At 44.5% G+C, this 23,488-nt stretch overlaps 1 protein-coding gene across 2 annotated transcripts in view; it reads left to right on the forward strand.

Moving 5' to 3' along the window:
- Positions 1–776: 776 nt before the first annotated feature.
- The window catches only part of ADAMTS9 (ADAM metallopeptidase with thrombospondin type 1 motif 9), a gene marked incomplete at both ends in the record, with an annotated part of 162,465 nt that continues 139,753 nt past the window's right edge, over positions 777–23,488 (forward strand). For both annotated transcript variants that reach the window (XM_084248298.1, XM_084248299.1), the window contains 3 exons: positions 777–891; positions 1,457–1,857; positions 7,759–7,921. In XM_084248298.1, the coding sequence (XP_084104424.1) occupies positions 777–891; positions 1,457–1,857; positions 7,759–7,921 (679 nt within the window). The remainder of the gene's footprint in view (positions 892–1,456; positions 1,858–7,758; positions 7,922–23,488) is intronic.

Genomic DNA, 23,488 nt, shown 5'->3' on the forward strand with positions numbered 1-23,488 from the left:
GAAGCCGGGACCCAGCAAGGAGAAGGGGCAGCGAAGGGAGAGCGCACAGGGGGCGAGCGAGAGGGTACGAGACACCAGAGATTGCAAGAGCCAGAAAGGAAAGGGGAGAGAACTTTCTCCGCTTTCCCTGCCTTGGGCAGGAGCCTCTGAAAACCCCAACTCCACGAGGTGGCAGGGACCGCGATCAGCTGCGCGGGGTCTCGGGCCTCCGTCTCCAGCTGCCGGACGCCGGCGAGAGTCCCACACCGGCCGGCTGAGGAGGGGACACAGTCTGGAAGGAGGCGGTCCCCGTTTGCTACGCTTTCTCCACCCCCCTCCTCTTAGAGGCGGGCACCCAGGGTATTTGAGCGGCGGAGGACCCGCGCCCCCCCCCCCTCCGCCAGCCTCCGCCCCCCCAACCCCCCATTCAAGAAGCGGCTCCGCTATCCCCGGCAGCACAGGGCGCCCGGCGCGCCTCGGAGCGCAAGTTCCGCGCCTTCTCCTGCCAGCTCCCTGGACATTATGCGGCCGAGCAGCCGAGCCCCAGTCCTCCTCCTCCTGCTCCTCCTGCTCCTCCTGCGGCTCGAGCCGCTCAGCTCTCGGCAGGCGGCGGCGTTGCTCAGCCGAGCGCAGACGGGACCCTCGCGACGCAACCTCAGCGACTCCTAAAGTCAAAAGTTGGCGGCGGGCGCCCGGCTCCGCGCGCTCTCCGCGGCCGCTGCCTCGCGTCGCCGCCGCAGCCAAGGAGGGCAGGAGGGAGGGGAGCGGGGGTAGCAGGGGGAGGGGTGGGGAGCACCATGCAGTTTGTATCCTGGGCCACACTGCTAACGCTCCTGGTGCCGGACCTGGCCGAGATGGGGAGCCCAGACGCCGCGGCCGCCGTGCGCAAGGACAGGCTGCACCCGAGGCAAGGTAACGAGGCGCTGGCCCCGGGACACCTCCGCGCCCGGCAGCCGGCACCCCGCAGCGGAGGCCGCTCTCCTTTTCCTAGAAAGAATTATCTCCCGCTTTGCAGCCTCTCCTTTCTTCGGTCATTCCCAGGACATTTCTAAGGAGATTCACCATGGAACAAACTTCCTCCACACCCTTCTTCCCCCAATTTGCTTTTAGCCTTCCTAGTCTTTCGCCTTCCCAACCCCTATCCCCCAAACTAGTTACTTAATAACTGGGGGCACCCGATAGCTGCATGCTTTATTTTATTCAGGATCTGAAATTATGTATTTTGACGTGCTCATTGTCTGGCTCCGTCCGAATGGGGTATCCTCCGCGCCTATGTGCCAGCACGGTTCCTGGCACATAGTAGGTGCTCAGCAAATATTTTTCTACCGCCGGGAGGCTGAAGAGATTGACTCATGAGAAAAAAAAAAAAAAGATAATCCTGGAAAGTAACCCAAGACGAGGCCACCCCCTTCATTTTAAATTAAAACTTGGGGGAAATTTAGTTATTTGATTCATGTGTCTCTGCTTCTCTCTGCAGTGCAACTCTTAGAGACCCTGCAAGAATACGAAGTCGCGTCTCCCATCCGAGTGAATGCTCTAGGAGAACCCTTTCCCGCGAACGTGCACTTCAAAAGAAGGCGACGGAGCATTAATTCTGCCTCTGACCCCTGGCCTGCCTTCGCTGCCTCCTCTTCTTCCTCTACCTCCCCCCAGGCGCATTACCGCCTCTCTGCCTTCGGCCAGCAGTTTCTATTTAATCTCACCGCCCATGCCGGATTTATCGCTCCACTATTCACTGTCACCCTCCTCGGGGCGCCTGGGATGAACCAGACAAAGTTTTATTCCGAGGAGGAATCAGAACTCAAACACTGTTTCTACAAAGGCCATGTCAATACCAAGTCCGAACACACGGCCGTCATCAGCCTCTGCTCAGGAATGGTAAGTGGGAGCGCGCCTCCACCCCTCCCTTCCCCTCCCGCCTCTTCACACACTCTGGAAGAATTGTTGCTCTTTAGCCTAAGACCCTTACTGCACCCAGTCTCCGCTCTGGCGTTAAAATCAGCTGGAAACTCGTTCTCGTCCTTCGGTTTGGGTGGGTAGCCCAGTGCGTGCGCGAACACTGGAGAGGAGCGCACGCATCCGCCCTCAGGGGGTTCTGGACGTTTCGGTGCTTTCTAGGGTCGAAACTTGGCACAGCTGCCCTTAGCCCGGTGCCGCGAGGCGGCTTGGAAGTTTGGTTTCCAAACTCAAGAGAGAGCAGTCCTTCCTACCAGCAAACTCGGCCGCCCAGGAGCGGAGCTGCCGAGCTTAAGGAGGACCCGATTCCTTATTGGCGCATCTTGAGTCCGGCGTGTGGGTTGAGAATATCCAAGTCTAGGGTACTGGGAGTTCCTTCTCTGCGTGTCGTGGGGGCGGTGCGTAGAGTCCCTAAGTTTTCTCAGGGCCTTTTTTTTTTTTTTTTTTTCCACGCGCCAGGAACCCTGAGGCTGAACAGGATTGACGTGAAAGGTCCTGTCCCAAGAACGGAAGGGTGGGCCTAGGACTCCGGGGCGGGGAAGAGGGCGGAGCCTACCCCGGACGCTTCGAATTAGGGTGGAAACTAGGAATGGGGGTGCGGCACAGTCCGAGTCTGCACCCTGCTGGCGGGGTGTACCGGAAAAGCGGAAATAGTGTGAGACAGACTGGAGAGTCTTCCCTGACATTATTTTGGTGTGTGTGTGTGGGGGGGGTTCTGCCACCCATGGGGGTTGCACAAAATCCAAAGAGGGAGCCCAAAGCGCCTTTTTCTCTAGGAAAGGAGGGCGGGGCGGCCACCTTCCTGCGCAGCAGAATACGCACTTAGCAGGGTTCCAACCTGGTACCCTGGCCCGCTGATTCCCTTCCCCACCCCACCCCTATTTGCCCTCCAGTAGGTACCATAGGCCATCCGCCCCCCACTCTGTCCCCCCTATGGACATTGGAAAACCCGCCATAAGGTTTCTGCGCAAATGAGAGTGGTCCTTGACTTTCCCAAGCGACGTGCGTTTCTACTACGCGCGAATGACGCAGAAACTTTCCCGGGTCCTGCTTCTCCAGCGCACAGCATTGTGCGCACTGCGAGCCGCTGCTGTGTTTACTCTGCCCCTCAACACCCACATTCCCGTCACTTTTCTCTACGTGAGCGCACAGATACTTACCCCGGGCGCTCGGCTGGCCTCTCCGCGCTCTCTTGGTGGGTATGAAGTTCCGGGTCTGAGTGTTGCATCCATCTCCGCCGCTCCACGAAGGTTTGGGTGGGGAGCAAGAAAAGCCTGGAGACTGGCAAAGAGGTTTCCCTTGCTGAGATATAGGGATGGAATTGTGCCCTTGTTATCCCCCAGCAACGCACCCGGAGCCGCAGCATCGATCGTTGAGATGGTTCGGGGTGGGCGGAGACGACAGTTTGGCACAGAGGGATGGGGTGCTGCAAGTGAGTCATCGCTGCCCTCAGACCTAGGGCCAGAGCGCAGAAATCCTTCCGTTCTTCATTAAGTTATGCCCTGGGTGGGCAGAGTCAGGTGCCTGAACCCCGGGCATCAGAGCGCCTCCAGATCCCAAGATTGTAACCCCAATTCCAGAACCTTGCGATTAGCACTGCGTGTGTATGTCAAGTTTGTAAACAGCCTTTACTCCTCCTCCTTCCCCGCCTCCACACCCCGCTGAGTGGCCCCCGCAGTTGCATGAATATTTTGCTGCGCAGGACCTTAATTTCTATTGGGTGGTAACGCGCACGCGGATGGACGAGTGGTAACTCTCTTTGGGAACTGAGGCCTCGGACTTCAGAAACTCCTGGTTAGACTGTGATAACCCCAAGTTACCTTTAATTTACTCTCTGATTCTTTTTCTGGAAAAATGTCTGAATTCCATTTTAAATGCATGCACACTATTTCTATCTTAAGCGATTCATCCAGCCCCAAAGCCCTCACCCTTTTGTCTTTCAGTTTATCTTACCTCCTCCCCCGCCAAGACTTTCCCTTACCACTAATGTAAGGTAGTGTTGTGTTGTTCTAATAACAATCTTCTGCTCTTTAGAATGGGCCATGCCAACCTCTCTCACCCCCGCACCCCCAGCCAGTTACCAGTTTCGCTGAACTCCACCTCAGGTGTGTGACTCACTTCTCGTGAACACCTCAACCCTCATTCCAGCCCCCTGTCCTCTCTCTTAGGACTGATTCCTAAGATAGTTCCACCTGGCTTCTTTTCTCCTTCAGCCTTGTCCTCCACAGCAAGCGCTGCTCACACTAATAAGTAAGTGATACTGGATTAAAGATCTCATCACTGCCCTGGCATCTTACTTTACAGAGCTTGCCATTGCCGGGTAAGCACTTCCAAACTCCCCTGTCTGGCTCTTCAGACCTTTTATGATAGGACCTCCTCACCCTGCACATGTCTGTACGCCATCTCGTCTCTCAATCTTTCCTCCACAAATTCTGCTTCAGGCAATCTGCTTTTGCTCCTTTCTCTGAATTTTCCTCCCATTCTAGTCCTAGCTCATTCTCTTTGCACCTTTAGATTTACTTGGTCTTCTCATGCATCTTCACACACTTAAATCACGCCCTTCTTTTAAAGTGTAATTTACATGCCTCTCTAGGAAGCCTCTTCCTAGCCCTTCGGACGGATGTCATCTTCCCTGTCCAACTTCTTGGATACTTATTAGTATGTCTTACAATTGTGCCACTGGTTGTACTTTCTCTTGGTGCCCATGTACTATCCCTTTCTCCTGGCAGCAGGGTCAGCATCAGTGTGTTTCACTCTCATCCTGGAGCCTTGTATATTGTAGGTCCTTAGTACATGTGTTTGAATAACTGATTACCTTAACTGAAAAAAGGATTACTCTTCCATCAAACAACTCATTTCTGAGTTGGCCACAAAGTTAATTTGGCATCATGTAGATGCCATTTATTGAACACTGATTGTGTGCCTGGCACGGTCATGAGTACAGTGCATGTCCGTTATCTTACTCAAATCCTCACAACAGCCTATTTTAAAGATGAAGACACTGAGGCATAGAGAGTTGCCCAAGGTCTCACACAGTTGGTTTTTGGTAGCGTTGTGGTTCACATGCAGCCTCTCTGACTATATTCATGCAGTGTATTTCAAAGCTTGTTTATACAGAGGCATTAGAATATTCAGGGCAGCTTAATTTTTGAATCAACACTGACACTGTTTAGCTGCTTTTCTATGATTGAAGAGGAACTTTGGACAAGTCACTTCTTTCTGGCCTCAGCTTCCCCTTTTGCCAATCCAAGGGCCCGATTTTCATCAGATGAGCTCCCAAGCTCCTTCCTAATGCTTTTGGCCCGTGTCTAAGAGGCTTAAGTGATGTACGTTTCCTACTCTGTGGTTCAGAAGAAACTAGCGTTGTGTACTGAAAGCAGGAAGAGTTGGCTGGATGAGAATGAATTTGTCAAATATCTTCTTGGGTATCCAGCTACTCGTCTTTTAGTTTTTTTTTTTTTTTTTAAGATTTATTTATTTATACAAGAACTGGGGTACAGGCCAGAGGTGCTGGAGGGTGAGAGGATTCACCAGAGACAGAGCGGGGAGCAGAACAGGCAGACAGACCAAAAACACTGCTGAGAGGAGCAGTGGGCAAGACAGGAGAGGTCAGCCGTGCCACGTGGGTCACTTCCTAGCCAGCCGGGATCGAACCTGTGCTGCAGAGGCTGCAGACAGTTTCACGGCGCTGCGCTCAACCCGCTGCGTCACTGGGGAGGCCCTTGTCTTTTAGTTTGACCACACCAAGCTGTCCCTTCCTTGAGCCAGTGGCTGTGGATCTTGTGCAAACTTGATTTTTTAATTTGTTTTTCATTTCTTAATTTATACTTTTTGAAATTAATTTGTATGTCATTTACTTGTCTTTATAACTTCGGGGTTACGTTTTTAACTTCTCCGTATATACACGATTCACTCACCCTCCACCAGACCTCCCATGCCAATTTCCTATCCTCTTCTCCCTCTGCCCCTGTTCTAGTAACCAGTTTATTTTTCCCAGAGTCTAAGAATTATTTGTGCTGTCATTTCCCAGTATATGTTTTCTGGTTATTTATATTCCACAGGTAAGGGAAACCATCTGATATCTGTCTTTTGACTTTCTCACTTAATGTAGTTTCATGGTTATTTTTTTTTCTTTTTTGGAAAAGCTTTTAAGCAATAGAGTTTCTTGACCTATCCCTGGAAATCCTGAATCCTTGTGTATGGTATAATGCCCAAATCTCTAATTTTTTAAAAAGTTTTCCAGGCTAAGATGCTTAGCTGGTTTTGGAAACCCTAGTGTTTTACCCTCATACTTTCAAAAGTTCACCACATAAGAATACCCTAGAATCTCATCAAATTGTCAGTTCCTCCACCTTGCCACTGAGATTTTTAGACTTTAGATCAGATTTGGGGTAGAACCCAATTATTTGAATTTCAAACAAATGCCTGGATAATACTAATGCTGTCAAGGACTTTCAAGGTCAGTCAGGTAAAGGGTCTCTGCTTATTTTTTGTTTTGGTTTGTTTTGCCCCAATGTGGAAAAATAAATAATGGAGATTTTCTCCCTTTAAGCTCTGCCCATTGACATGGTACAGGAACTTTCCAGCTCTCTTGTAATGTTTGGTTTGGACGGTTCAGCTTGCACATGATTTTTCATTAGGAAAACTTGGAGATTTGTAGGAAGGGGAGGAAAAAGAGTTACCTCTTTCACTGAATGACTGGACAAAGCAAATTGTAGTCTGGTGGTTAAGAGGCTAACAAACAACACCAAAGCCACTAATGTGTTCTAAGCCCTTAAAAGGTGTCACTTTGTTAAGCACTTTACATGCATTATTTCATTTAATCTGCAGTATTACAATAAGTATTTTTGATCTCCAGTTGATAAGGAAGCTGAATCTCACAGCAGTTAAGGGAATTGCCAAGGTGGGTGGGTAGGGGTGGGCTGAAACTTAGGACAGCCTCACTCCAAGACCTTGTATCCTATCAAAGGGAAGGGGCAGTGACTTACGTGCCCACATCATAGGTGGAATGTCATCATCTTAGTGAGGTAGGTATATTTCCATTGCACAGATAGGGAAGCTAGAGAAAGGATCAGTGACTATTAGCAGCTAATGAGTAACAATGAGTAACGATCAGGATTTGAACTGAAATATTTAAATGTCTTGTGGTTAAGATATATTTCCTGAATTCAAATTAATGATAAGGCTTCCAGAGGGCAGCTCGTCCCCTCTGGGGTTCACACTAGTCCCAAGTTTCAAGACTGAAACAGTCTCTTTCAATAGCATGTAGGTGTTAGTATGATTAGAACTTGAGAACCAAGGAAGTATTTCTTTTTGCTTTTAAGATTTGTTTATTTATGCATACAAGAATTGGGGTACAGGCCAGAGGTGCAAGGGGTGAGAAGATTCACCAGAGACAGAGTGGGGAGCAGAACAGGTGGATTGACTGAAAGACACTGCTGAGGGGAGCAGCAGGCAAGACAGGAGAGGTCTGCTGCACCATGTGGGTCACCTCCCTGGCTGGGGATGGAACTCATGCTGCAGTAGCTGTGGATTGCCTCATAGTGCTGAAGCTTAACCCCTTGCGCCACCAGGGAGGCCCCTCCCAAAGAATTATTTCTTAGAGACATATTTGGATGGCAGGTGCAAGAATAAGGTGCTGATGTGGCAGAGAGTGGAAATAAACTGCTTTTCCAAATATGTCGGCAGCAGTTTCAGTTTCAGCAGCCCTCGGGGAAAGGCACGGGGTGAAATGGTACCGCCTCTGCTCGGCCTGCTCTGCAGTTGTTTTCTTCCCATTAATTGAGTTACGTTAAATCAACCTCACGTCTCTCTTCTTTGCAGCTGGGCACATTCCGGTCCCATGATGGGGATTATTTTATTGAACCACTACTGTCCATTGATGAACAAGAAGATGAAGAGGAGCAAAACAAACCCCACATTATCTATAGGCGCAGTAACCCCCACAGAGAGCCCTCCACGGGAAGGCGCGTGTGTGACACCTCAGGTATTTGCTTCTTGCTTATGCAGAGGTCCTGGCTCTGAGATGGGTTAATTTCCATACTACAAAGATGTTGCTCATTCTCATTCTACAAAGTGCTTTATGTGCAGTATCTTTCATTTAGTCTTCAGCAAGGTAGGTATATTCCCAAAGCTAAAGGGAGCTTTTGTGACTTTAAGCTGATAACAAAAGACAAAGTCAGGATTTGTACTCAAAAAAGCGGTGGCTTGTATCTTATTTTGGGTCCAGCTGCCTCTTGTTGGAGTGCTAATTTTTAGAATTAAGCTTTAGTAATATTGTGAGGCTGTTCTAGCCATGTCCTCCATCAGTAATTGCTTGTGTTCTCTTGATGTTTTCTACTCCTCTGTGTTTTTGTGTTTTGTTTCACCATGTAGGATTGCAACAAAGTCTACACATGAAACTAACAAAAACTTCTTTGTGTCTATTGAGACTTTTTTTTATCAACTTCAGATTAACTATTGATTTAAGGCTTCTGGAAATACAGGACTGGAATTGTAGGTGGCTCTGTCAGGTTTCAGTCAGATCAGTCTATGCCTTCCAAGACTAGCCAGTTGGAGGGCATTTGTAGATTCCTTCATCCTGGCCAGAAGATTCTTTAAGGGTTTATGCTAACATGCTTGGTCAAGATATGTCATTCTGGAGGCTGTGGGAAACATATGCTTGTTGGTGTTTCCCAATCTGCAATCTTGAAGCAATCCTGTCTTTGAAGCCTGGTTACTTCCTCACTGATGATAGCTTATCATTAACAATTATCCTCTAGTTTAGTCCTGTTTTAGGATGTTCATTAAAATACTATTTTTATTCTTGGACTTCGAGTTTCTAAAAATTTATGCTTCTCCTTATTCTGTTTTTAAAAGTTGCATCTCCAGATTAAGAAACTTCTTGAGGTATAGCTGGTATATCCAATTGAGACCAACAGGGAACTTTTTCACATACTTTCGAAATGACTATTCGTTCCTCCTTGTTATATCTGCATCCGGTTCTTCTCCTGGGACAAAGTATGGTGTCCTGTTCTCTCCAGGAATTATTTCTAAAGTGAATCCTTAATAGAATATAGCATTGGTACCCCCTGCACCTCTGGCCTATACCCCAGTTCTTGTATTACTTATAACCCAGAAGTAGCCAAGTGGTAAGTTATATTATCTTAGGTCTTTGGCTTTATCTGATCCAGTGCTGTGTTCTTATCCCAGGGATGCAAGGAATACAACTGAGATATTCTGTTACTTCAACTCTGTAGAGTCAAGGAAGGGGATTAGGAGGGACATTACCTATACTATTTCCCTTAATGCTTACCACAGTTCCAGGAGGTGGCTACCATTTTTTTACTCCATTGTATATAGTAAAGAAGACAAAGCTGTCAGAAATGAGGCAGCTAGTCCCTAATGGCAACCCATAATTGCCTGTCTTATTCCTTGTCCCACTTTTCTCTGTGCATGCATTTGGGGGTATGTGAGACAGAGAAGTCTTATTGCTGTCATTCAAAAAATAAATCATGCTTATTTTCAATAATAATTACCTAATTCATGAACCATTCATTTTCTGGGCAGGAGGACAAGTCATTATCAAGTTTTGTGAAAAACAAAAGAAAAAGGAATGTGACAACATTGAGGATAACAGGAGATGTCTTAATTAGAAAACAAAAACTTACTTGGGTTCTAATCATTATTGCTATTTGGGTTCTAAGAGCCACCCTCCAAGTCACCAGTGCCAACTTTTGGTTTTCTTGCTGGTTTTTGCTTGCCAACAAAAACCCTTCCTTAGCTCAGGTGATGAATTGGGAGCCCCGCAGTTCTGATTGGCTCTTCCACAGGTTGCTGCTAGACTGTGCTGCTTCTATATCCCTTCTTTGAATTCAGATGCAGGATTTGAATTCGGAACAGTAGGATATAACTTGTAATATGACACAATTCACCAACAGCCATTAGAGAGACAGACCAGCAGGTCATGAAAACCTCCAAAACAACGTAGCCTTTGCACAGGGAGTGAAAATAGGTGTGTGTGGTGGGGAGTGTCAGGCCAGGAAGGCAAAAGGCTGCCTGAGAATAGAACATTAGTCCATTCAGGTGTTTCCCCCCACTCCCACCTCCCCAGTGTGGTTGGTAACCAAGAGTTAACTTTAAAGTACACTGGACGCCTCATGCAAATGCAGATATGCAGATTCTTTAAACTAACAAACCCCTCCTGAGCAAATGACATAGAGCAAAACACAGTGGGTTTACTCCAGTGATCCAGAAGTTCAGCTAAATGTAAGAGTGGCTGCTAAAGATGAATTTAAGGCAACAACTACTACATCACTTACTGTTTGCATTACCCTGGACCTGGGTAATCATTTCTGGACCATCATTTCTTTCTAATTTATCATCCCATAGGATGATAGAATATTTGAGTTGGAAAAACCTGTAAGAATCAGCTCCAGGGGCCTCCCCGGTGGTGCAGCAGTTGAGCGCTGGTTTGCGAAGCTGCCCGCAGCCTCTGCAGTGCCAGTTCGATCCCGGCAGCCATCGAGGGTCCCACATCGTGTGCAGACCTCTCCTGCCATGCCTGCTGCTCCCCTCAGCAGTGTACTTCGGTCCTTCTGCCTGCTCTGCTCCCCACTCTGGCTCTGGTGAATTCTCTCACCCTCCCGTGCTTCTGACTGTACCCAGTACTTGTATAAATAAATAAACAAATCTTTAAAAAAAAAAAAGGTATTTCTAAAAAAAAAAAAAAATCAGCTCCAGATTAACATGCCAATTCGATATAAATGATAAAACCATAGCCCTGAGATGTTAAGTTATTTATTTCCAGGAGTTATACCTATAAATTCAGCACCAACCCATCAGAATTTAAGATGGTCCAACCCTTGGAGCAGGCTCCGGAAGACCCTATTGAGCTAGGTGTAACTCTTACTTTGCTGGACTATAGGGGTCTGCCCCGAGTGGGGCATTATGACTATTCCATTGCTGCGTGCAGATGCAATCTAAGCCTCACTTATTCCTGAATCTTGATATTTGTCCAATTTTCTTTTTTTTTAAGATTTATTTATGCATAGAAGAACTGGGGTACAGGCCAGAGGTGTGGGAGGTGAGAGGATTCACCAGAGTGGGGAACAAAACAGGAGGAATGCAATTTTCAATAATAGATTCTGCAGTAGTGAATAGGTATGTACAGGAGCCTGATGTAGTAACATCTTCACGAGTTTAGAATGGAGTCTGCACCTTCATTTATTCATGGGTATATTTATTCATTCAGCCATGAAGTATTTGTTAACTCCTCTGTATCAAGAGGATAAATCCAGGAACCATCCCCTAACTCCAGTCAGTTTGGTGACCTTGAACATATTTTAAAGCATAAAGCGAGAATAGCATGTATGCCTTCCAAGGTGTAGTCAGGACTAAGTGACCGTGAAATAAAGAAAGCTCCCAGGACAGTGTTCAGCAGATGGTGGACAATCTCTGAATGATTGTAGATTGTTTTTTAAAACATTATGAAAATGGAAATTAAAACTGGGAAGGAAATCTCAAAATGAGAGCCAATCAGCTTCATGTGATTAAGCTTATAGCATCTTGGTAACCTGGTCTTTAAAGGCCTTTGGGGACTTGCCCAAGGTCACCCTGTCAGCAAGTGGCGGAACTGGCAACTCTCTGCTTGCTTCTTCTATGTTAAGATATCATTTTGTATGAGTTTCTCTCAGCCCAGTGGCTGCCCTTCCCAGATCGTCTCTTTTTCAACATCTTCGTTATTTTTATGTGTGTACAATGGGGGCCACTGGATTGTTTTGCATTGATTTATGTTTTTCAGCCAGTTTGTATGTTCCTTGGGATTCAGGCTTAGGTGTGGGGATCTTCTCTTTCCTGTGGAATACAGCCCTTCTGACAACTGTGTCCCCGACACAGGGGTCCTCAGTGAAGGTCACTGACCTGACCGCGACCACAGCCTGCCCACACACTGGGGGGCTGTGGCAGGCTCACCCTGGAGGTTTTGTTGCTTTTATAAGCCACTTCCTGCTGATCCTTCACATTGCATTTTCACATGAAACCCCAAGTTCTGCCTCACAGATACTCTATTTGGCCCTGAATTTTGTACAAGAGGATTTAGTTGTTCTTATCAGTGAGATAGACCTATTTCCTGGTAACTGAGTGCGAGAAAGCCAGGGGAGAAAGAAGACAGAAGGTTGTTTTGTTTGCCTGGGCCTAAAAGACCGTGTTTTTTCCTATTACTTAAATCTCTCCTTACCTTCCCAGCTTAGCCACACCAGCTGTTTTTTGTTTCTTAAGGCATTTAAGAATTGTAAATTCATTGACTGCTTGTGCAGCTCTTAAGGACATAATTGGACAGTTGTATAAAGAAGTTTATGGGAGAATATTCAGTGAAGTGCTGTTTATTAGACTAAAAGCTGGAAACCTAAGTATCATTGGTGGGAGGATAATTCAGTAACTTCTGGGATATGCATTCAATAGATTCTTGTGCAGCTATCAAAAATGATGGCATGATTTATGCTTACAGATGTGGATTATATATGTATATACATATATGTACAGTGAACAAGTAGGTGATGAACTAGTTTATATGGTATAAACTCATTTTCAAAAAGTGATAGTGTGTATGGGTGGACATGTGTGTATAAAGAAAAAAGTCTGTAGCCATATGCATGAAAATATTAACAGGGATTCTTTTTGGTTGGCAGGAACATAGACTTTATCCATTTTGTATGTTGTATTTTTGCTTTTATTCTGTATCCCTAAACTGTGCGCCCTCTGATTGTTTCATAATCAGAAAATTCAGTTGAAAAAGTAATAGGAATAGTGCATGTAGTTATTTTATAGCCCCATGGCACATGCCATCAGGATTCACTAGCCAAGTCAAGATCCCATGCTTTTTTTTTGGGGGGTCAGTCCTGAAGAGGGAGTTGGGTATTAAAGGAAGGAGGGAATGAGACAGATAAAACACCTACCTTTTAGCTACTTCTTTGGAATACCAAGGCTGGGCTAAGCTGAGACTCCATCTTGAGCCAGCTAATTGCCTAAAGCCTTTTGGACTGACCGTGGGATTACTATGGCTTAGTCTCCATTAGTACCGGGGACCCTTCCATCATCCTCATTACAATGTACTGTCATTTCTTAGTTTGGCTCCCCAGGCTATGATCAAAAAGGCTGAAAAATATAAGAGGATAAATAAAGCCATCATTTCTTTAGGTCTCACTATATACATATGGGAGTCATTGTGCTTCATAGTTTACATCCATTACATGTGTAATCTGTTCATCAATACTCTAGGATAGGTATTATCCTTATTTTTTTTTAAATATTTATTTATTTATTTACACAAGCACTGGGTACAGTCAGAAGCACGGGAGGGTGAGAGAATTCACCAGAGCCAGAGCGGGGAGCAGAACAGGCAGACTGATGAAACACACTGCTGAGGGGAGCAGCAGGTGAGACAGGAGAGGTCTGCGCGCCATGTGGAACCCTCGGCCGGTGGCCTGGGATCGAACCGGCGCTGCAGAGGCTGTGGACAGCCTAGCAGCCCAGCACTCAACCACTGTGCCACCAGGGGAGGCCCGGTATTATCCTTATTTTATAGTTGAAACATTTATAGCTCAGAGAGATTGAGCAATTTATCCAAAGTCTCACAGCTGGTAGGAGGTGGGCCTGACCTTGAGCTGAGATCTGTTTCTTAGTGTGCTGTGGGCCAGAGCACATTGACGACACCGATGGAAACTGCCTCTAGAAAATCTTTAGTTTTCAGAGCACCTTATTTAACTTCCATCTAATCCAATCCTAAATGACACACACAATGGCTAACATTTGTCAGACACGTATTGTGTTCCAAGTGCTTTACTTGATTACGTATTTTAATCCTTACCTCAGCCTCCATTTTGCAGATGGAAAAGCTGAGACACAGAAAAGTCCATGAAGTTGATTTGTCCAACAATGTCACAAAGCTCATAAACATAGCATTAGCCGCAACCTTTTTGTCTTGGTCTAGTTAGAGAATTTTTCGGCCTGTTCCTACTTTTATTTGATTGCATTTATATATAATTTACTTTTGCTGGCAGGAATTCTTAAATGCCTGCCTAGAATTCAATTTGATTTGAGGAGGGCTGCTTGTTGCCTGGAATTCCCACCAAGATACTATGGACTCCAGGAAGCCTTATGTCTCCAGCATGCCTCTGTCAGAGTATATGCTTGTTACACATTAACCTCTCAGATCCCATTAATAATTTAGCATAGATTTGCTGATTAGATTTGCTGCTCTGAGAATCAGGCCCAAACAGAGTGAGAGAGCAAAAACTGAGAAGCAGACCTCTGAGGGGGCTTTAAGTAAACAATTCTGAGACAGCTAGCGGGTTCCAGGCACCGACTGAAGCTTTGGCTGACCTCACAGTTCTGCCTGGGCCCAAGCAGGTCAGTGGTTGTTGGCTAATTAGTGATTTCTCAGCAGCTAGCCTGCCTCCATTTTCCCACACACTTTCCATGTCGTCAGACCCTTTCCCCTCAGCCTTTCCTTCTGTGGACATAAGAGCAGGCAACTTTCTAGGCATCATGGACTGGGCAGTGTGGAAGCATAGTACGGTTTATTTCATTTTCTCCTGGAACAGCTCCCTGTGAGAAAGACAGCGTCGATTTTCCTAATGAGAAAACTGAACTCCGAGAGGCAAAGGAACTTGTTCGGAGTGTATAAGGAAACAGCTGGCACCCACCCAGGACCGATTCGAGTATTTAAAGATGGTTTCCACTATTTGGGATTTATTGTTTTGGCCAAATATCCTTTCCTTTACCCCTTTTGGATCCTCACTGGTCTTTAACCTCTTTCCCCTGTTTTATATTCGTCAATGATTATGTCTAATAGTCAATAAGCAATCACCTCAATAATTCTTTATAAATTATTAGGAAATTACTGTTTTAAACAACTGAGCTTTTGACTTAGTTTTTACAGCTTTATTTTCTTTGTGGCATGAATATAAAAATATTGCTTTTTTTTTTTAAACTTTGGCATTCATAGTGCAATACTCCAATAAAATCACTATCGGATAGTAGTAGAGTGTTCTAATTCAAGAGCTATTTCTTCTTTCATTTGTTCTCATTTACTCAGTTTTGTTTTTTTTTTTTAGGTTTTCATTTTGTTCTTTAAAAAATTTTTTCTTGGGAACATGTTCTACTTAAAAAGTAGAGGAAGTGGCAAAATAAACCACCACAAACCTACAATTTACATTTAACAACGACTAAAGTTTTCCCACATTTGCTGCTTATTTGCCTTCTCTTGCTGGAGTATTTTAAAGTAAATCAGGTTTCATGATATTTTCTCTCTAAATATTCCAATATATATCGCTAGAAAATAAAGTATTTTCTTGTATAACTGGAGTATTTATCATGGTGAGCAAAATCAACAATAATCCCTCCACGTCACCTAAATGTACCTGTATTAAAATTTTCCTCATTGTCCCAGAAATGCTCTCCTTAGGTTATTTTAGTTTGTGATTCAAACAAGGCCCACATACTGCAATTGGTTATGTCTCTTAAATGACTTTCGTCTGTTTGTTGCTGTTGTTAAAATGGCCACTTTTACTCTAGTTTTAGTTTTGTTTCCTGTGGCCCTTTTCTTCCCTTCCACTTCTTTTACTCTTTTATTCATCTTTATCATCATACAGTCAGGCTGCATTTGCAACAATTTGAAAGAACAGGGCCAGCCTAGGCCAAACCTAGAGCAGCTTCCAAGAACAAAGCCTCTAGAAATTGAGGGGCTTATCACGAGTAATTTCACTGAGCACAAAAGGCAGCATGGTAGAGTTGCTTTTTGACCCTTTGTCTGGAGAACATTGATAGCTCCCTTTTTTTCCCCTTATCGTTAGAAAGATGCTCAATTTACAGTATTTACTGAGACTACCTTTTCTGCCATTTAAGGATTTCACTTGCCTGTGTTTTAAGCCCAAAGAGTCAGTTTGCGGTTGGGAATGTAAAGTGGCAAGTTAGGTTTGGACCTGAGATTAGGTCTCATTGATATAAGACACACTTTCCTGCCCCCTCCCAGGAGCCCTTATGATAAGCTTCTGGACCCGGAGACAGCCTGGGGGCTGGCTGCCTGCTTCACCTTCAGCCCCAAATCGGGACCTTTCCCTGCCACCTGTCATCAAATCTCTGCTTCAGAAACTCATGCTGTGCTGAGGATAAAGGGTGATACAGAAACTTGCTACTTTATTCATCCTCCCAGTAACCCCCTGGAACCAGTTAAAATGCATACCCCTTCTGAAAAAAGGGGTCTGTGGTCAGATGTTCAGGCTGATAGTGGCAGGAGGTATTTGGGGTTAATCTGAGAGCCCTTGAGCACTTTCCCTGGGGGGGCTGTGTTTTTGAAATAAGGCATTGTAGAATACTGGGTTCTCTTCATGTAGAAGGGTAAACCCACTCATTTAATACAGTGCTATTTTATCATGCAATTGAAGTTTAAATTTTTAAACTTTGTGTCTGCCAAAATTAGATTCTTTATGGTAATTGGTTTATTACAGAATCATTTATGGGTGACCAAAATCTGTTCATGTCTAGATCAAACTTCTGCATGGACAGTCTGCTTAGCTAAATATCATGAATAAATATAAAGTGTCCTGAATGTCATATAAAGGAGTGTAAGGAAATGGAAGATGTGGTGGTGGATATACATGTGGGCAGTGAGCTTTGAGGTACACAGTCAATTGAGGGCAAATATTGGTAAAACACTTTCTTTTTTATCATCGTCCATTTCTTGTGTGACTTTAGAATTGGAGTAGAATATTGAAAATGCAGTGGACCTGTGGTCTGTGAAAAAGTTCAAGTTGATGTTATTAGCCTCAGACTTTTTCTACTACGATTTTATTTCAAAAATCTTTTTATTAATATATTCTAGTGTTTTCCATTAATAAGTTCCAATGTTTTCTATTTTTCTATGAAGTTTCAATGTACATGCAATAGCAGTCATCCTTTCTAATATAGAGTTCTGCAAGTTTTAGCAAGTGCATGCAGTTACATCATCATCATTAGAACCAAGATCTAGAACAGTCCCTGGTGTCCTTTGTAGTCAATCTCCTGTTTTCTATCTGTAGTTTGGCCTTTTCCATAGTATCATAGAATCACAAGTACAGTGCATTTGCAGTTCATCCACATTGTTGTCTGTATCCATGAGTCATACTTTTATATTGCTGAGTAATGTTCTATGGTATAGCTATAGCACAGTTTATCAGTTGCCCTGTTATAGGATAATTTTTTGACTATTGCAAATAAAACTGCTATAAATTTGGATACTCAATTTTGGGTAAACAGAAGTTTTCATTTCACTTGGGTAAATCCAGCGGTGAGATTGCCAAGTTTATGGTAAGCGTGTGTATAATTTTATAAGAGACTACCAATCTGTTTTTCAAAGTATCATTGCCAATTTGCAAAACTTCCAGCAGGGTATCAGAGTTCCAGTTCCACTGCATCCTCACCAGCACTTGAAATTGCCAGTGGTTTGTTTGTTTTCTTTTTCATTTTAGCCATTCTCATAGGTATAAGTGGTAATTCATCATAACTTTAATTTGCATTTCCCTAATGATTAATGTTATTAAGTATCTATTCATGTGTTCATTTGCCACCCCAGGTGTTTTCTTTGGTGAAGTTTCTCTTCAAATCTTTTGAAATTGAAATGTTTTCTTATTATTGAAGCTTGATTATTACTGAAGCACTTTATATATTCTAAAGTATAAGGATATAAGCCCTTTATCAAATACATGGTTTGCAAATATTTTCTCGCACACTGAGGCTTATCTTTCATTCTCTTAACATGCAGGCTCTTATTGTACACATGGCTTCCTAATTTTATTGCAGATATTTCATGCACCATGGATTTCATGCTCTCACAGGACATGCTGCAGGGAAGCGTGGTGGAGAGTACAAAGCAGTCATGCATTGCTTATTGATGTTTCCTTAAACCACAAACTGCATAGATGAGGGTGGTCTCCATAGACATATCACCTAGATGTGTAATAGGCTATACCATAGATATTTATGTAATTGCACTCCAAGACATTCACACAATGAAATCACCTGACAGATTTCTCAGAACATTAAGACACAGGTGCAGAGATAGGGACTAGGAACGTCTTAGTTTATTTGTCAAAGACACCGTCTACATCAATAGAAACAGATTGATGTTTTTATTTTGAGTTGGCATTGAGAAATACAACTTTCAATTTCAAGTCATTGTACCTTATAATGGAAAAGTGTTCTCTTCGCTCAAGGAAGAAAACAGTTGCCAAGGAGGTCCTGGTACCTAAGAATCAGCTGTATTCTTTTGTGGGTATGTGCACAGTGGTGAGGAAGCTGGAGGTGGTCAGAGAACAGTAAGACAGAGGCAGGCATAGATGTTAGTAGTGGGCAGTTCAGCCCTGCATGTCCACATGCTACTGGGGGGAAAGAATTGGACACATTACTCCATTATTCCCACAGATCCTACTCTGAATTATGGGCAGAGTTCCCAACAGTAGCTCATTATATATTAATTTATTTTTTCTTTCACACTGATTTCCATATCCTTGTAGTTGATGTTATCCCATTTTAACAAGTCAGATTAGAGAAGATGGAAATAGTTTACAGAAGATATGTTGTGAGTCTCCTTGGTGGCGCAGGGGTTGAAGTCTTAGCACTATTAAGCTGTCACCAGACACTGAGGCATGAGTTCAATCCCCGGCCAGGGAGCTGACCCACATGGTGCAGCAGACCGCTCCTGACTCGCCCTCTGCTCCCGTCAGCAGTGTATTTCAGTAGATCTGCCTGCTCTGCTCCCCACTCTGTCTCTGGTGAATCCTCTCACCCCCTGTACCTCTGGCCTGCACCCCAGTGCTTGCATGCATAATTGAATAAAATAAATCTACAAAGAAAATATGGTCTATTTTAGCAGGTTGAAAATAAGCACCTCACAAAAAGTAATGGAGATGTGTACACTGTATGCAGTATTATTTAACATCACCTCTGGCGGCCTTCTTTTGTGTTGGTCTCTCTGCTGGAGATGTACTGTCTCTTTTTACCTGTCCACCCTGCCTGCTGTTTGGTTATTTCTTCCATACCCTCTCTGGGAGTGACAGTGCCCAAGAGAAGAGATGATTGGCCTTTGCCCCTTTTGAATCTCAGAATCTCATTTTTGAGCATTATTCACTTTCATCTTATAAGATTTAACAACTCATAAATTTTTAATGCTGGGAGGAAATTTAGAGGGAATTTCTATTCTAGTCTTTTTATGGATAAGAGGATCAAGGCTCAGAATTTCAAAGGGATTCATAATATTGGAGCTAGGGCCAGTGGAATAGAGGGCCCTGAACACAGGCCTCTTAGGCTCCAGTCCTGTGTTCTTTCCAGGTTGTTGTTCAAGGGCAAGTTGTCTGTGTATGGTATCTGGGAGAGTATGTTCACAAGTGCAACTGAAATGAGGTTTGGGAGATATCGCTGTATTCCCTTAAGTGTAAGACTAATTAAGAATAAACTACTGAGATGGTTTAAGAAGTTTTATCAGGGTGAAAGATATGAGGCTTTCAATTCATTTAGTAGATTAAGTCATCACAACACGAGATGAATATACAGTAACAAAATATCTGAGCTGGCCCAGAGTGCTTAGGGCAGTTGGCCTGTGGTTGAGTGAGTTTCCCATGAGTTCTGCCTGTAATCTGAGTAAAGCTTGTCCCTGCGGTCAGTCATATCCATGGCCCTTGGAACAAGGACATCAGGAAGAGACAGGGTTTCTTCTGTAGACCCTGCTGTATAAACTAGTCTTTAGTTGCCTGTAAAAGCTGGGAGATTTGACTATCAAAGGAATGTGGGAGATATGCTCCCTAGGAGTTGCTTAGAAGTTTCTTTAAAGAGCTCCGACCCAACTGCTCTTTAATCTCTGGCATGGGAGTGATACCTGGACCCACCACAGGCACCGTGTTCAGCCTCAGGGCCACCCATGAGCTTCAGCGAAATGTCAGAGAGCAGCAAGCCTGGAGCCACTTGCAGTAGCCTTAAAAGGGTGCTCGTGCTCAGTGGCGTCCCCAGGGCCAGTGTTCCCAGAGCACTTATTATGCACCAGGTCCTGTTCCAGCACTTTGTGTATATTAAATCAGCGAGCTCTTCCCCAATTAGGGAGGAAGCACTATTAACCTATCTCACAGAGTCTAAGTGGCTAGCCCAAGGTCACATACATTGAATGCAGGAAAACTCAGATCTGAACACAGATCTCTGTGACTCCTAAGTCCAAACTCTTTATTTGCTACCTCCTGTATTAAACTGCACAAGCATTTAAAGCCTAGAATGCACTGTCCTGGACAGAAGTGAGTAGACCCATGTGGCTTCTAAGTGCTTGAAATATGGCTAGTGCCGCATGTTGAAACGATAAAGTTCTGGATATGTTGGGTTAAGTAGAATATATACTTAAAATTAATTTCATCTGTTTCTTTTGCCTTTTTTAAAATGTGGCTACTAGAAATTCTTAACTTCTATGTGTGACTCACATTTTATGGAGAGCACTGACATGCACAATCCCAAGCCACGTCACCAAGGGGACTGTGTGGTGGCCACAGAAATGGACTGCAGATAGGACAGGGTGACCATGAGCAGCTGGCGCCCTGCCGGCCATCCCAGCCTCCCCTCACTGCTTATAGGTGGAGTAAGTCCAAGCCAACATTTCCCACAGAGGATGTTGCAGGATATCAATAGCAAAAGCAGTCTTTTGGTAAAATACAGGCCAGGGTCCATGGAGCATTTTATGTGACTTCAAATAGCTATTCTTCTAATATATTCTCAAGTTATTTCAAGAGTTCCTAAATTGGCTCATTTATGAGATGATGATAATCGTCTCTACCATGTAAAGTTGCTGTGAGGAATAATCACATTAACCCATATAAAGTACTGGGAAGAGTGGCTGACAGAGGGCGAGCATCAGTAAACACCAGGCAGTGCTGTTACAGCTGTGGCTGCTGCCGTCATTCCTGCAGTTAGTGGAAGGAGCAGTGGCCGGGAATGAAGATGTAGCGGGCTGTGGAGGTGGTGTTCCAGTTCGCAGACCTGAGATGGCAAAGTTAACTCTCAGTTCACTGCCGATACCCACCACCACCCCACAAACTCCAGGAAGCTTCTCAGTTGTTTTCTTGAAAGTGTGCTTCCTTCTCTCCCTCAGAGAAGAGACCCTCAATATGCTCTTTTCTAGGAATGTTTTCAGTCCCATCACCGCCTCAAGAACTGGCCAGCATCCAGTAAATTTGGTTACATGATTAAGCAAATAGAAACTGTTTTCTTTCCTGCAAGTCTTCTCAGAGTTTTTATTTTTTTAAAGATTTATTTTTATTTGTTTATGCAACAAGAACTGGGGTGTCGGCATAGGCCAGAGGTGCGGGGTGAGGTGAGAGGATTCACCAGAGTGGGGAGCAGAACAGATGGATCTACTGAAACACACTGCTGAGGGGAGCAGCAGGCGCGACAGGAGAGGTCTGCTGCGCCATATGGGTTAGCTCCCTGGTTGGGAATCGAACCCTTGCAGAAGTGGCTGATAGAGCTGAGACTTAACCCCTGTGCCACCAGGGAGGCCCTCCTCAGAGTTTTTAAAACGCTAATGTGTACAGAGAAAGGTCTCAGATGTGAGCTCAGCATAAAGTGTTTTGCAAATGTACTTGTGAAGTAGCTTCTGGGACTAATGTTACATAAACCACTGTCAGGGAAACACTGTTGATAAAGGTCTGGTGGGCCAAAAAAAAAAAAAAAAAAAAAAGGCTCAGCAGAATCCCTGTCACCAGTGCTCTTTGCTCCTATTTCCTGTCAGCGTGGTGCTAGCAGTCTAGGAGTGCTGGGGCCGACAGGGTGTGCCGTTTTTTTTTTCCTCCCAAAAGCTCACAGTTTGTTGAGAGACATGGGTTTGGAGACATGATCCCTATAAGTATCCGAGGATTCACTCTTGTTTTTAAAGCTAGGAAACTGAGGTCACTTAAAAAAAAAAATTAAACTTTGGTGAGTTTTCATTCATACACGTTAGAGCTTTGCACACACAGAACCATTCCCCACCCCCATACCTGCTCCACCCAGTTTCTAGAAACGCATTGTTTCTAGAGAAACATTCATTGTTTTTATGACTGTTTTGGTTTTATCTTTTCCTCCCTTCATTGTGCTGGTCTGTGTCTTCCTCTGATCCCATTAGACTTTGTTTCTCTTCTACTGAGTTCTTTTCTTTAAGCAACTCTGGACATGCCTGATTAGTGCAGATCTCAAGTCTGACTAGAACAAAGAGGGCAGGGGAACTGCCATGGCTTCCCCTTTTGTTCCCTCTGTGTTATCAGCTGTCAGAGAGGTGGAAGTCTTTGGGCCATTTGTTTATCTCTAATTACATCTCCAGACCGTGTCTCCTCGCTATCAGTCACATGTGCCTGTTACCTAGATTGGAAGTTCCATGGGAGCAGGGGCTGGTCTTTCATGCCCTTATAAAGTCCCTCCCTCCTTCCCGCCTTCTCTCCCTCTCCCCATCCTCCCCTGCTTCCTTCCTTTAAGAACATTCTTTCTGAAATAGAATTGTTTTCTTTGGAAACCCTACTGTCAACATACTAGTTTATAAAGAGAGGATATTTTCCATACTACTAGTAAAACAGTGACAACTAATGTTGTTATCTTGTTGAACATTTAATTGGCCCTTCCTTTGTGCCCCTGCTCTGTGCCAAGAGCATTTTGTGTATGTCTTTTTTTTTTCAGATTTATTTTTATTTATATATCTATGTATACGAGAACTGGGGTGTAGGTGAGAGGTGCGGAGGGTGAGAGGATTCACCAGAGACAGAGTGGGGAGCAAAACAGATGGATCTACTGAAATACACTGCTGAGGGGAGCAGCAGGCAAGGGACAGGAGAGGTCTGCTGCGCCATGTGGGTAGCTCCCTGGCTGAGGATTGAACTCGTGCTGCAGTGGCTGGTGATGGCTTGATAGTGCTGACTTAACCCCTGCGCCACCAGGGAGGCGCTATGTATGTCTTTTCATCCTCATAGTTCCCCTTTTGGGTGTGTACTGTTATTATACTCCATTTACGGATGATGAGACTAAGACTTTGAGGCAAGAACTTGCCCATGAAAATTTCAGCTAGAGCAACTCCAAGAAGGAATGTGACCCGCGCCTGTCTTGCTCCAGAATCCAAGTGGGAAACCACGAACCAGACTTGTCCAACCATCTTCTGGCTGTGAGTCCAGGTGGGACCCCAAGGGGACTCTCAGTGCTCTGGAGTCCTCCTCCTGGACCTATGTTGTGGTTCCTCTACCCAGTTAGACTAGGAGGTCATAGGTGGTTTAGTGCCTTAAGGAAAGTCAGTTAAATTTTGATAAACCTTATTAAAATAGAGAACAATAATTAACTTCCCATATGTTAATGTTAACATCCCAGCCCCTTCAGTCAGAGGCAAACACTTCAGTGAGTAACTGCCAAATACCAAGGTCTGAATACTGTTTTCTAAAATAATTCCCATTATTTCGTAAAGTGCATTTTATTTCATAACAACATAGAATGAAACTCATTTAAGACATTTTTTATTAACTAAGCAAATGTTAAATTTTTTGACTGATTT

Source organism: Talpa europaea (assembly GCF_964194135.1).
Source record: "Talpa europaea genome assembly, chromosome: 11".
Classification (NCBI taxonomy): Eukaryota; Metazoa; Chordata; class Mammalia; order Eulipotyphla; family Talpidae; genus Talpa; species Talpa europaea.